This window comes from Thamnophis elegans, chromosome 2, assembly GCF_009769535.1.
Source record: "Thamnophis elegans isolate rThaEle1 chromosome 2, rThaEle1.pri, whole genome shotgun sequence".
Classification (NCBI taxonomy): Eukaryota; Metazoa; Chordata; class Lepidosauria; order Squamata; family Colubridae; genus Thamnophis; species Thamnophis elegans.
In genome coordinates this window covers 156,292,424-156,306,839 of record NC_045542.1, presented here as the reverse complement: position 1 = coordinate 156,306,839, position 14,416 = coordinate 156,292,424, and the positions used below count along the sequence as shown (strand labels likewise).

Sequence of the window (14,416 nt, the reverse complement as noted above, 5' to 3'; positions counted from 1 at the left end):
AGTCTAGCACATATTTTTCAAGCTTAGCCACTTTTAAGAGGTGTGGACTTCAACTCCCAGAATTCCCCAATCATGACTGGCTAGGGGAATTCTGGGAGTTGAAGTCCAAACCTCCTAAAAGTTGCCAAGGTTGAGTAACTTTGCCCGAGCAAAGGAAGACAACGGGAGCCCAATTCAAAACACCAACTAGCCCCCTGAAACCATATGCACTAGCATTTTAAACTGGGGATAACTAGACCAGAGGCGGTATTTTATTGGTTCAGACCGGCTTGTTAGAACCGGTAGCGGAAATCTCGGGTGGCCCTGCCCACCCGCCCCAGCTCTATGGCATCCCATTTAGGCCCTTTTTTCGCCAAAGGTGCATGCACGGAAGGCCGAGCGCTCTCACATTTGCGAATCGGTAGGGAAGGTAAGTGAATACCACCCCTAAACTGGACACAGCGCATAATCTGCAATGATCATCCTAACTGCACCATCGAAACCAAGTGCTAATTCGGTGTGTCAATTCAAACAACCTTTTAACACTGTCTTCAAGTTGGATTTTAGCAATACCGAGGATGAGGAGGGAAGAGAATGGAAGGGGGAAAAAAAGCCTATAAAACAGGGCTCCCCAATCTCTGGTCCCTGACCCGGCACTGGGCCACAACATGCCAGAAATTGGGCCGCGCCAACAAACGGATGCCCCATCCGCAGAATGCAGGCAGCACTTGAAACCACACACTCTCCAGTCCATGGAAAAACCTGTCTCCACAGAACCGGTCCCTGTTTCCCAAAAGGTTGGGGGCCACTATTATAAAATACATTTTAGTTCTTCAAAAGTAGAGATTTTGTCCCCCTCTGGATCCCCCCCCCCCGCCCAATTTTTCACAACTACAGTGGTTCTCTTTCAGCTGCTAAATTAGAATCATAACTCAGCCTTCCTCTTTCGGAGATCAGAGAATTTTCACTTATTACCTACAAGTGCCCAATAATCACAAATAATTTGCTCTTGAATATGGAGGGAGGGATCTACGGAGCTATTAGATAGCTAAATTACAGCAGGGGGGGATTACACCAATAATGGAAGGCTCAAAATATGCTGGCTCGGGGCCTGGGGGAAGCCGGTTTAATGAGCAGCCAGCTTCAGAGCTCTCTCTTCTGCGAAGAAAGCTTTACTTTCTCCCTACAACTAACTTGACAATCTAAGCCCCCATCCTCTGCACTACCCTATCTTTTTCTTCTTCTTCTTCAGCCTAATTCTATCTTCCAAAACCACCACATTTAAATTCTATACCTCCGACCTCTATTCTCACAGGCTGCCATATTCCAATACCTGAGGGACTAGCACCCTGACTAATAAGTCTCATAAGGAATAGGCTAACTCCGCCACATTCACAGAGGGGACATCCTGCCCATGAAGTCGCTAGGGCCCTGCTCGGCTCCCTCCCACGGGCCGCCCACGCTGTAGCTCTCAGAAGCCGAGTGGTCCTTCTGATGGGTGGTCAAGGCCGAATGGGAGCCGAAGCTCCTCCCACACTCGTTGCAGATGTAAGGAGTGTCTATGGAATGTGTTCTCATGTGCCGGGTGAGTTTGGAACTGGAAATGAACCTTTTCCCGCATTCCGTGCAGCCGTACGGCCTCTCTCCCGTGTGGACCCGCTGGTGGGTATTGCGAGTCGACAAGTGGCTGAAGCTTTTCCCGCACACGTTGCAGAGATACGGCTTCTCGCCCGTGTGGATCCGCTGGTGCTTGCTGAGGTTGGAGCTGTAGCTGAAGCTCTTCCCACATTCGGGGCAGCTATAGGGTTTCTCACCCGTGTGGACCCGCAAGTGCTTCGTCAGATCCGAGTTCTGCTGGAAGCATTTCCCACAATCCGGGCAACTGTAGCCGTAAGGCATCTCGTCCATGTGGATCCGCTGGTGAGTGACCAGACCCCGGTGCTGGCTGAAGCAGGCCCCACACTCGGCGCACACGTAAGGCATCTCACCCGTGTGGGTCCTCTGGTGGATCAGCAGGTTGGAGCGCTGGGCAAAACATTTGCTGCACTCCGGGCACCGGTGGGGCTTCTCCCCCGAGTGGATTCTCTGGTGCTTCAAGAGATTGGAACTCTGGCGGAAGCATTTCCCGCACTCGGGACAGGGGTACGGCTTCTCCCCCGTGTGGATCCGCCGATGGATGGTGAGGCTCGAACGCTGCGTAAAATGCTTCCCGCAATCTGGGCACTGGTGCGGGCTCTCCGCCGCGTGGACCTGCTGGTGTTTGAAGAAGGCCGGGCTTGGCCGGAAAGTGGTCCTGCTCTCGGGACTTTGGAAGCTCCTCTGGCCCAGCTGGGCTCGGCCGGGAGTTTTCACCCCATTTTCGGTAGTTCGGTTCAGGGCCTTCTCGGCATGCTCCCCGTTGGAGTTCCCCAAGTCTGAGACAAAAAAGGAACAAGAAGCTTTACTCGGTGGTCCAGTAACAATTGGGATCTCTCCACACCCCCACTACACAATCATTTCCCGGCTGGACTACTACAGTGTGCTCTATCTGGGGCTGCCCTTGAAGAGTGTTTGCAAGTTGCAGCAGGTCCAGAAAGCAGTGCTACAGGCAGCCTTGGCTGATTCACATTAAGGCCAAGTCGCACCTGTCCTCTACAAACTGCACGAGTGTAATGATATGTGGGAATGAAGGTGTAGGGTAACTCGCCATGGCCATCTTGCTGCGACCAACTCGCCGCGGAATAACTTGCAAATGGACAATTCCACACAGTGTAACTCAACATGATAAATGTTATCCACCACTGTTTCTTTGGCATTCTTTCCATTGACAAAAATAACATTAGGAAGGCCACTTAGACTTATATACCACTTCACAGTGCTTTACAGCCCCCTCTAAGCAAGTTTACAGAAGCCCCCAACATTCTGGGTCCTCATTTTACCTCAGAAGGATGGAAAGTTGAGTCAATCCTTGAGCTGGGGAGAATCGAACTGCCAACAGCCAGCAGCAGAAGTAGCCTGCAGTAAGTACTGAATTCTAAGCACTGTCACCACTCTGTCTGTCTGTCACTCTTAGTATCAAAGAAACGGAGGCAGATAACACTTCTCGCGTTGAGTTATCCCATGTGGAATTGTCCGCGAGATGACCGTGGCTTGGCCATAACAAACTATCCCATTCTGTGGGAATGACCTTGGCATATGCGGGGGGGGGGAGGTTGGGGGGGGGGGAGGTGCTGCCTAGGGAATGATCAGATAAGAGGCGGCACAGCCCATAGCTGCATAACAGGTGGAGAAAAAAACTCGGAAAGGAACCTCAGCCTAACTTATCAGGCTATAAACAGAAACAGCAGGAGATTTGCACTTTCAGGCTTACAAGAGTCTGTTAATATAGCCTTTAAATAAAGCAGAGGTAACTCATCTGGTTGTGTTTCCTGTCTGCTCTACCTGAGAAGGTTGACCACCAGCTTTTAAATACAATTCAAGGGGTTGGTTGCCATCTACAAAGCCCAACATCAAGCAAGCTTTCAGGGTCATCCATTGCAGCGCTCCCCATCTTTCCAGCTTTGCGGATTGATGCCGGCGGGGTGTGTGTGTGTGGAGAGGGGATGGTTACATGTGACTGTCCACTACTTGTGCAGCCCAGTTCTGAACAAGCCATAGTCTGGTACCAGTCTGTGGTGCAGGGGTTTTGGGGACAGAGGCGGGTTTCACAGAAGTTCACCACCAGTGAGCACGCGAGCCTTCTACAGATAAGCTTTGCTTGCATGCGCGGCTTGCACACATGTGCACTGATTCGAAAACATGACTAAATAGGACTGCATAGAGCTGGGGCAGGGCCCACCACCACCTACCACAGGTCATCACTACCAGTTTGCCGAAACCAGTCCGAACTGGCTGAATACCACTTCTGGTTGGGGACCTCTAATCTACTGCATATCTAGTCATTTCTGCTCTGCCACAACTCGCAAGGTTCACAGGGCCACCTTCCCCTGCTAGAGCGCGAAATCCAGCTGACCTGGAGATAAGTGGGGATCTGATCTAGCCTTGCTCGGAGGCCCGGATAAAGAGCGCTAAGCTCTCTCCCACCTTGCCAGATGTCAATGGGCAGCAGAGCCTCTACCGGGTAAGCAATGGGCGCAGGCCCTTTAGCTTCAGCCCGCCTGACAGCCCCAGGAATATTTTCTATCAATCCAGGCAGCCAAAGAGAGCCGAGAAAGTGGAAATAGATATCCAATTAAGTCCAGTAATATTAATTAATCAAGGAGCTAACGATGACACTGTCCTCTTTCGAAGTGGACTGAGTCGAAAAGCTGAGTAAGGCTAGCAACGGGGGGCGTGGCTTAACTGTGTTTAATCAGACTCAGTCCAATCCGAAGGCGGACAATGTCAACCCATGCATGGATGCTATCTCCACCTCTATTGAGAAATGTTGAGGCTACAATTCCCAGAATTATCAGTACCCCTGAATTTTGGGTGGGAATTCTAGGTCTTGGCGTCCCCCACAACCCTGGGGAACAGCTGATTGAGACAGGAGGACATCCAAAGAACCAGGGGCAGCAGGCTCTTACCCAGGATTCTGGCATCTTGCTTCATCTCTCGGTGAATCCGCTTCAGCCCAGCACCCACAGAAGACGGTTTCACCTCAGCCCAATTTACCACCTGAGATCCCCGAGTCTGAAAGAAGAGCATAAAGCAAGGCCTTAAAAAGCCATCCCTGAAAAACGAAAACAGTCCGCCAGACGAGAAGTAATTCGGAAAATTTTAGAATGTGCTGAAATGGATAGGTTAACTTTTAAAATTAAGGATGAAGAAGATTCAGAGTATTATCTGACATGGAAGAGTTTCTATGAGTGGCTAGAGACAATGGGTAGGAATTAAGAGGAAAAAAGACTATGAATGCCTGTATTAAAATAGAGATGGTTTTCAACTATAAGTATGATAATCTATAAATAATAGAGAAATTTCTCCTCAGTTCTAAGTCGCTTCTCTCCTTGATTAGTTTCCACCCATTTCTTCTTGTTCTACCCTCAGGTGCCTTGGAGAATAGACTCCCTCTTCTTTGTGGCAACCCCTGAGATATTGGAAGACTGCTATCATGTCTCCCCTAGTCCTTCTTTTCATAAGACTAGACATACCCAGTTGCTGCAACCGTTCTTCCTGTGTTTTAGTCTCCAGTCCCCTAATCATCTTTGTTGCTCTTCTCTGCATTCTTTCTCACTCTATTCACTCTGTCCAGTTCCTGTTCATATTAACAGAGTTGGAAGGGACCTGGTAGGTCATCTAGTCCAACCCCCCTCCTGCAATCGTCAAGGATAATACCTGTATTTCATCCTTTTCCCTCCATCTCCATTCAGTGGGTCTTGTCACCTAGTTTTTCACCTGTAATTCCACAATCAGGCTGCATCACAGGAGAAACTGGCCTCTCCCACCTTACAACTGTATTATGACAGCTTTTGCTGGAAAGCGGTGTTGACTTCTGGTTCCCAGCGAAAATGCGAATTGTGGACAATGGGTTGTTTAATTACTGCGGCGTTCGTTTAATGAGCATTGCAATTTGCCTAACAACGGCAAGAAAAATTGTCATAAAATTGTATCAGTCAATTGAGGACTCTTTTAAACACCAACATGACTGACTCACAGCCGTAATTCCAGGGTCAATTATGGTCATAAGGGCACCTAAGTTATTCACATCACTTTCACCTCCTTCCCCAAAATCCTTGCGATGAATATACAGGTTGTCCTCGGCTTCTAACAGTTCCGTTTAGTGACCATTCGAAGGCCACAATGGCATCAAAGAAAGTGACTTGGGATCGTTTTTTACACTTACGACCGTTACAGCGTCCCCACAGTCACATGATCAAAATTCTGCCATTTGGCAACTGACCCGTATTTACGACGGTTGTAAAATGGTCATCGTGATCCCCTTTTGCAACCCTTCTGACAAGCAAAGTCAACGGGGAAGCCAGATTCGCTTAAAGACCCTGTTGCTGACTTAACACGTGGAATGATTCTCCTAACAACTGTGGCAAGCAGAGTCGTAAAACAGGACAAAAACTAATGTCCCACTTAGCCACAGAAATTTTGGGTTCAATTGTGGTCGTAAGCTGAGGACTATCTGTAGTCAAGATCTCTTTCAGGAAAAGGAACAGGAAAATAACATTGTCAATACCGTATAAGGAAAACTTATATAAAATATTTTATAGGTGGCATCTCCCACCCGCGAGAATTGCCAAAATGTTTAAAAACTCGGCGCCAAATTGTTGGAAATGAAACCATGAACCAGGCATGTACTATTTTTTGGTGGTCATGCCAAAAAACAAAAGAATATTGGCAGAAAATCCAAAAGTGGCTGATAGAGATAACTGAAGAGGAAATAGAATTCACACCGGAACTATTTCTTTTGGGAATTATAAATAATAAATATAACAAGGGGGTAATTTACTTAACAATACATATTATTACAGCAGCAAGAATGGTCTTTGCCCCAAACTGGAAAAACAGGGAAACTCCACAAGAAGAGGAAGTAATTAGGAAAATTCTGACTTGTGTGGAAATGAATAAATTGATGTGGGAATTGAACAATAAAGATGAATCAGAATATTATAAGATCTGGGATAAATTTTATCGATGGTTGGAACAAAAAAGGAAAGACTCAAAATAGGCAATGGCTAAGACTCATAGCATGGAGACTAGAATTATGTATGAAACTATAATAGTGAAAATTTATCAGATAAACACAAAGCAATGTGGCTGGAAATATGATGTTTCTATATTTGTAAATACGGAATAGATCAAATGTTAAAAAGCAGGGTGGTTACAATGCATAACTTTATATCTTAGCATGTATGGCATAGATTTTGCCAGGACAGTTACATTGTGTCCAATGTTTTAATTTGTGCTCAATAAAAAACTTTTTTTAAAATAGCAATAGCAGTTAGACTTATATACCGCTTCATAGGGCTTTCAGCCCTCTCTAAACGGTTTACAGAGTCAGCATATTGCCCCCAACAACAATCCGGGTCCTCATTTTACCCACCTCGGAAGGATGGAAGGCTGAGTCAACCCTGAGCCAGTGAGATTTGAACAGCCGAACTGCAGTCAGCTGAAGTAGCCTGCAGTGCTGCATTTAACCACTGCGCCACCTCGGCTCTAAAAAGATCTCTTTCAGGAAAATATAAAACAACACTTAAATTCATCCCCACACAACCATTCGACCCTCTTGGACATACCTGCTTCCCCTTCCTTTCGGCCTCTTGCTGCCTGATAAGGAAGGCCTCTGCCAGGGGCACCGCTTGGGCACAGGACTCCGGGCCATGTTCTCTCACCCAGCTCTGGATCTCCTGGGGCAGAAGGATCAGGAACTGCTCCAGCACTAGAAGGTCTAGCATCTGCTCCTTGGTGTGCTTCTCCGGCTTCAGCCACCCTCGGCAGAGTTCCCGAAGCTGGCTGCACACCTCCCGAGGCCCCCGGGCTTCGTGGTAGCGGAACTGCCGGAAGCGTTGCCGATGCGCCTCCATCCGGAGGGCGTCCCCTTTCAAGATGGCCGCCTTGACTTTGGCATATTCGCCTCGGTCCTGGAGGCTGAGGCTACTGTAGGCCTCCTTGGCTTCCCTGCCCAACACGGGCACCAGGCGAGCCAGCCATTCCCGGCGGGGCAGCTGGCAGGTTCCAGCCAGGCGTTCAAAGGAGGCAAAGAAGGCTTTGTTGTCCCCCCACGGGGCAGGTCCCTCTGTCAGCTGCTGGTGTCCCTCCCCTAGAGGAGAGGACCGGAGCGCAGCGAGGAACTCCTGCCACTGGGCTTCCCAGGCTTCGGGCAAGTCCTCCCTGGGCTCCTGCTTCATTTGCCGTGGGGCGGCCCAATTCAGGAGCTCTCGAATGGTGCCCACTTGAAGGACCCGAGGCAGTTTCCCCGCACGGTCCGTTCCCTCTGCCCCTTGGGGGCTGACGCTTTGACGCTCTTCCACTTTGACTCCTCTGTGTCTTGGGATGCCATCGGCTCTTCTGGCCCTCTGTTCAGCCGCCATGGCCTTTCGAAAAGCAGGCCTCGCTGACCACAAAATTTGCAATTTGCACCACAGTGGCACAGTGGTTAAGAGTGCAGTACTGCAGGATACTTCTGCTGATCACCAGCTGCCAGCAGTTTGGCAGTCCGAATCTCACCAGGCTCAAGGTTGATTCATCCTTCCATCCTTCCAAGGTGGACAAAATGAGGACCCAGATTGTTGGGGGGCAATAGGCTGACTGTAAACTGCCTAGAGGGGGCTGTAAAAGCACTATGAAGGGGTATATAAGTCTAAGTACTTTTGCTATTGCCAATTTCAGTCAATCCTGAGCCGGAAGCTTGCAGGAATATCCAGAATTTCTGTCTCTAATACAGCTGGCAGATAAGGCAGTTTCCTCCAGGATGGGGAAGATATTAAAGAAGCGATGGGCCGTGCGGCCTAATTCAGCAACCAAGTGGCACCCTCTGAGGAGAAAAAAGAAAAGAATTTGAGAAACTGTCAGGCCAGCAAGAAGACCACACTAAGAATCGCTTCCCCAGGAAAGCTAAAGCTACTTTTATAGGTGGTCCTCGACTTACGACAGTTCATTCATTGACTGAAGTTACAACGGCACCGGGGGGGAGGGGGGAAGCGATTTGCCTTCCTTGAATGTGATTTAGGGCCATTTTTCACACTCACGGACGTGGCAGCATCATCCACAAAAATTCGGGATGCTTGGCAAATGACTCATATTTACGACGGATGCAGTGTCCCGGGGGTCACGTGATCAGCTTCCGCGACCTTCTGACAAGCAAAGATAAAGGGGAAGGCAGATTCATTTAACAAGGACGTTATTAACTTAACGACTGCAGAGATTCCCTTAACAAGCCTGGCAAGGAAGGTCGGAAAAGGGAGCAAAACGCATTTCCCAAATGTCTCACTTAACAACAGGCATTTTGGGGCCCAGTTGTGGTCGCAGATCAAGGAATACCTGTATAGGGAATGGCTATTGTACCAGAGTCTTGCAAGTCTGGTTGTACCGTACCCCGTACCCCCCACTCTTATATCCATGCTCTTTTTGAGTCTTTTCCGCATATTTTCACCTTGTTTTCTCCTTGTCTTCTTCTCCTGGCTTTGGTAATAGATCCGGCTTTTATCTCTGTCAATATCAAGATGGAAATTTATTAAGGAACTTCCTGATTCTCTATAGCCGTGATGGCCAACCTATGGCACAGGGGCAAGAGATGGCACACAGAGGTCTCTATGTGGGCATGCGCACCCACACCAGCTGCTTTTCTGTGTGCACACGCACATCAGCCAGCTGGTGTTAACTCATGCCGGAGTGCCGGGAACCCAAAGATCAGCTGATCTTTGGGACCTGTCTTTGGTTTTCCAGCGCATGCATGCGCACTAGCTACTTGGGCTTTGGGTGCATGCATGAGCACTGGCCATCTGGTCTTTGGGTTTCTGGCACATGCATGCACACTGGGTCACTGGCCACCTGGTCTTTGGTTTTTTGGCACTCCGGCATGCGCATGTGCGCACGAGTTCCAGTTTGGGTCCTCGGTGCCAAAAAAGTTCACCATCCCCGCTCTAAAGAATCGCTATACAGATGATCTCAGGTGGCTTTTCAGCCCAGACACATCCAGTGAATTGTAGTCCTCGATGTACAACCACAATGGAGCCAAAACTTCAGCTGATAAGCGAGGCGGATGTTAAAAGTGAGTTTTGCCCCATTTTACCACCTTTCCAGCCGCAGTTGTTAAGCGTATCGCTGCGGTTGTTAAACGAGTAAACACGGCTCTTAAGTGAATCGGGCTTCCCCACTGACTTTGTTGGTTAGGTGGTCGCAAAAGCTTCTCCATGTGACCCCAGGACACTGTGACCGTCACAAACATTGACCATGTGTCCAGAGGGAAGCTACTATGGTGCTAAGTATGAATAATGGTCGTAAGTCACTTTTTTTCAGTGCCATTGCAACTTTGGCCACTAAACAAACTGTTGTAAGTCAAGACCTACCTGTAGTTGATTACGGGTAGTCCTCAACTGACTAGAATTCATATAGTGACCATTCGAAGTTACAACGGCACTGAAAAAAAGTGACTGATGACCTTTTTTCACACCACCCTTGTAGCAGCCTCATGGTCACATGATCAAAGCTCAGATACTTGGCAACCGACTCATATTAAGGATGGTTGCAGTGTCCCGGGGTCACATGGTGGTGATGGCCTTTTGCGACCTTCTGACAAGCAAAATCAATGGGAAAAACCAGATTCACTTAACAATCGTATTACTCATTTAACAACCGCAGTCGTTCACTTACCGTATTTTTCGGACTATAAGACGCACCGGGGTATAAGACACACCATGATTTTGAAGAGGGTTTAAAAAAAAAAAGTTTTTGCGCTCTGCAGGCCTCCCAAACTCTCTGCATGCCTCATTTTTTGCACAAAAACGGGGAGGGGCATGCAGAGCTTTGGGAGGCTCTTAGAGTGTTCCTGGGGGGTTGGGGGGGGGGCAAGAATGAGCAAAAACCAGCCTGTTTTTCACAAAAACAGACATTTTTTGCAAAACAGGAGGGGCATACAGAGGCTTTGGGAAGCTGGCAGAATGCTCCTGGGTGGCTGGAGGGGGCAAAAACGAGCAAAACCGGCCCTCCCTAGCCCTCAAGAGCACTTTGCAAGACTCCAAAATCCTCTGCATGTCCATTTTTGCAAAGGGGGTGGGGTTTTGGTAGGCCAAAAATGCTGCATTTAGTGTATAAGACGCACCCAGATTTTGACACTCTTTTTTGAGGGGAAAAGGTGCATCTTATACTCCCAAAAATACGGTAACAACTGAAAGGTTGTAAACTGGAGCAAAACTCACTTAGCAAATGTCTCTCTCAACAGAACTGTTGGGCTCCACTGTGGTTGTACATCTGGGACTACCTGTAGAGAAATAGCAAGATAAAGAGTCCCATATTATGGTGCCACCTCATGACAGGACAGAAGTTATAACTGTCAACAGAAATTCAAGCCCTTTGGAAGATTATAACTCATTGTTTATAATCAACTGGTTACACAATTGTGCAAGGGTGGTTCATATTAGACAATAGACATGCAGCAGGGTGAGGAAACAGGAGGGAAGTGGAAGATGAGATTGATTATTAAGATTAAATAAAAGAGTATATAGCTATATAGATATGTATCTACATTAGTAATAACCCTGCAACACTTACTTAAAATAACTTTATTGTCACTTTGAATGTACACTAATCGGCATATATTAAAATGAAATTCTGTTGCATACAGCTCTCAAAGGGCCGCTTATATAATGAAACACTTATATAGGTAATGGTTCCCCTCGCACATATGTGCTAGTTGTTCCCGATTCTAGGGGGCTGATGCTCATCTCCGTTTCAAAGCCGAAGAGCCAGCGCTGTCCGAAGACATCTCCGTGGTCATGTGGCTGGCATGACTAAACGCCAAAAGCGCACGGAACGCTGTTACCTTTCCCACCAAAGGTGGTCCCTATTTTTCTACTTGCATTTTTACTTGCTTTCAAATGTTTAGGTTGGCAGAAGCTGGGACAAGTAATGGGAGCTCACTCGGTTACACAGTCCGAGGGATTTGAACCACCGAACTGCCGACCTTTCTGATCAACGACCTTTCTGATCAACAAGCTCAGCGTTTTAAGCCCCTGAGCCACCGCATCCCTTGAAACACTTACAATCATATTATAAACACAACTTTTAAAGGATGTACTTTCATCCCAAGGCTACCACAACCTGGCCCGCTATTCACACCTTTGATATGCAAATATTAAGCAGGCAATAAACATAAACAAATAGAGCTAAAGAGCTTTCCACCTGTTAATCCAGGCAGATCAAAGTCACACCAACAGCTGCCGGAGCCAATTCAAAGAGCTGGCAAACCTGCAGGAACGGCACCTGCCTTTTCTAACCTGAAAAGAGGCACCAGACTCCAAATACCATCATCCCCACCATTACAAGTTCCTATCTGCATAGATATTCTCCCCCCCCCCGCCCCTTCTTCCTACACCTTCATGCCGAGAGGGGATGCTGCCATTGTACAAGTCACCCTTCCTAAGTGGCCTGGCTTTTTGCATGGCGCAGGATTACATCGCAACGAGAAGATGGGTGCTGTAGTCCATCCTAGCTGCACAACCCCGGAACGGGAAAGCCAACAGGCCCGAACCTCAAAAATTGCAGGGCGCAGAATTTACACTTCCCTCGCTTCCCGGCCAAGAAGGGAAAAGATGGGAGATGTAGTTACTGCATCCTAGCCCTGGAGCCTGGAAGCCAACAGGCCCGGACTTCAACAATTGCACGGATTTTTGCACGGCGCAAGGTTACCCATGCTCCCCGCCCCAGCAAACGAGAGGGATGGGGGTTGTAGTGCATCCTCCTAGCCGCAGAGCTCGGAGCAGGGAAGCCAGCAGGCCCGATCTTCAAAATTTTGCACGGCGCAAGGTTACCCTTGCTCCCCGCTCCAGCAAACGAGGAGGATGGGAATTGTAGTGCATCCTAGCAGCGGAGCCCCGGGGGGCGGGAAAGCCAAGCAGGCCCGGACTTGGAAGACTTTGCGGCCACGGGATTCCTCCCCGCTCAAGAACAGAACGGGGGGAAAACACCGCCCGCTCTCCCTTTGCCCTTCGCCCCCCGCTTTGAACGCTCTCGCTTTTTGCAAAAGAAGCTCACCTAACTGGCGCGCGCGCTTCGCCCCGGGCCACGCGCCGCTCGCTGGTCCAGCTCTCCAACGCCAGTCACCCTCCCTCCCCCTTTTTCCCCCTTTCCCACCACTTACACAGGGGCAGATTAAAACAGCACAGGAAGGTGCATCGAGTATTTAAATCCCCCCCTAAACCCCTTTCTCTTTCTCTCCAAGGCCTGGGGCCTCTCTAGCAAGCAGCCTCTCTCGCTCTCTTTAACCCACTGAGTACCTCGCTCCGCTGAGCCCTTCCCCGAAATCCAGGCGCAGAGACTTTCTCTTTGCGCTGGGATGCAGGAGGTTCCCGAGTAGTGTAGTCGTGTGTAAAGCAGGGGTCACCAACCTTTCGGACCCCAGGCATCACTAGAGTCATAATTTTAAATCAACTAATATGATTTTTTAAAAGATAAATAGTATTTAGTGCAATATAGAAAGTGCAAATATTTTTTCTGCGGACCACCAAAGTTTTCTCATGGACCACCAGGAGTCCACTGGTGTAGAGTGTAGCAGAGTAGAGCGAATAGAATAGAATAGAATAGAAGTTGAAAGGGACCTTGGAGGTCTTTAATCCAACCCACTGCTAAGGCAGGAAACCCTACACCACTTCAGACAAATGGTTGTCAAATCTTTTCTTAAAAGACTTCCAGTGTTGGAGCATTCACAACTTCTGGAGGCAAGCTGTTCCACTGATTAATTGTTCTCACTGTCAGGAAATTTCTCCTCAGTTCTAAGTTGCTTCTCTCCTTGATTAGTTTCCACCCATTGCTTCTTATCCTGCCCTCAGGTGCCTTGGAGAATAGTTTGACTCCCTCTTCTTTGTGGCAACCCCTGAGATATTGGAAGACTGCTATCATGTCTCCCCTAGTCCTTCTTTTCATTAAACTAGACATACACAATTGCTGCAACCGTTCTTTTTTTTTTTTTTTCTTCCTGTTTATTCAGCTTTCGACTTTTGAGATTGTGGCTCTGAAAGCTGGGCAGGCCAGCAGGGATGAGCATTGCAGGACAAGCTTTGACATGGACAGATGCGGGAGGCAGCTGATGTTCTAGCTCCATGGTAGCAAACCTATGGCACATGTGCCAGAGATGGCATGCAGAGCCCTCTCTGTGGGCACATGCACCATCGCCAGCTGCTCTTCTGTTTTCCAGCGTGCACCAGCTGGTCTTCACAGGCACCAGAACACCGGAAAACTGCCTGAAAACGCCCAAAAAACAGACATGCACGTGTGAAGACCAGCTGGCTGGTATGCATGCATGTGCCGGGAACCAAAAACCAGATGGCCAACGCATGCATGCGCACCAGCCAGCTGGTCTTCGGGTTTCCAGCGCTTCAGTATGCATGCATGCGCGTTCCAGTTTGGGCACTCAAAAGGTTCGCCAACATTGTTCTAGCTCCTTGCTGTTCATAAAATCTGGGGTACATTTACACTGTTTCTCAACTTAGGTGACCTTACGATCAGTGGTGGGTTTCAAACTTTTTTAGAACCTCTTCTGTAGGTGTGGCCTGCTTTGTGGGAGTGGCTTGCCAGCTATGTGACCGGGTGGGAGTGGGCAACCTGTAAAATGTGGTGAAACTCACTTAACAACGTTCTTGCTTAGCAACCAAAATGTTGGCTCAGAAACTCTGGCATTTGAAGCACGCAAATCTTAAAGCTGTCAAGTTACAAGCCCCTTGCACCGCTAACCCTTTAGAGAGAAAAAACCCCAGGGGTGTTCAAACTTGACAGCTTTAAGACTTGTGGACTTCAACTCCCAGAGTTCCTCCTC

At 48.5% G+C, this 14,416-nt stretch overlaps 1 protein-coding gene and 1 long non-coding RNA gene across 2 annotated transcripts; both read right to left on the bottom strand.

Annotated features, from left to right (window-relative positions):
* Positions 1-353: 353 nt before the first annotated feature.
* LOC116504756 (zinc finger protein 391-like) lies at positions 354-8,101 on the bottom strand. The gene is made up of 3 exons (XM_032211981.1): positions 7,185-8,101; positions 4,524-4,629; positions 354-2,393 (listed from the first exon to the last, which is right to left on the bottom strand). The coding sequence occupies exons 1-3, from the start codon at positions 7,977-7,979 to the stop codon at positions 1,372-1,374; spliced, it is 1,923 nt and encodes a 640-aa protein (XP_032067872.1). The 5' UTR covers positions 7,980-8,101; the 3' UTR covers positions 354-1,371.
* Positions 8,102-8,218: 117 nt separating this feature from the next.
* Positions 8,219-12,719, bottom strand: LOC116504810. Its single transcript, XR_004254851.1, has 3 exons — positions 12,640-12,719; positions 9,041-9,096; positions 8,219-8,422 (listed from the first exon to the last, which is right to left on the bottom strand). It is a non-coding gene; the product is annotated as an uncharacterized LOC116504810 (long non-coding RNA).
* Positions 12,720-14,416: the final 1,697 nt, after the last annotated feature.

Coding starts and splice junctions, on each gene's coding strand:
- LOC116504756 (XM_032211981.1), bottom strand. CDS start 7,979: ATGGCGGCTGAACAGAGGGCCAGAAGAGCCGATGGCATCCCAAGACAC. Junction 4,630..7,184: donor CCGAAAGGAAGGGGAAGCAG/GTATGTCCAAGA, acceptor CTCTTCTTTCAG/ACTCGGGGATCTCAGGTGGT. Junction 2,394..4,523: donor GCAAGATGCCAGAATCCTGG/GTAAGAGCCTGC, acceptor TTTTTGTCTCAG/ACTTGGGGAACTCCAACGGG.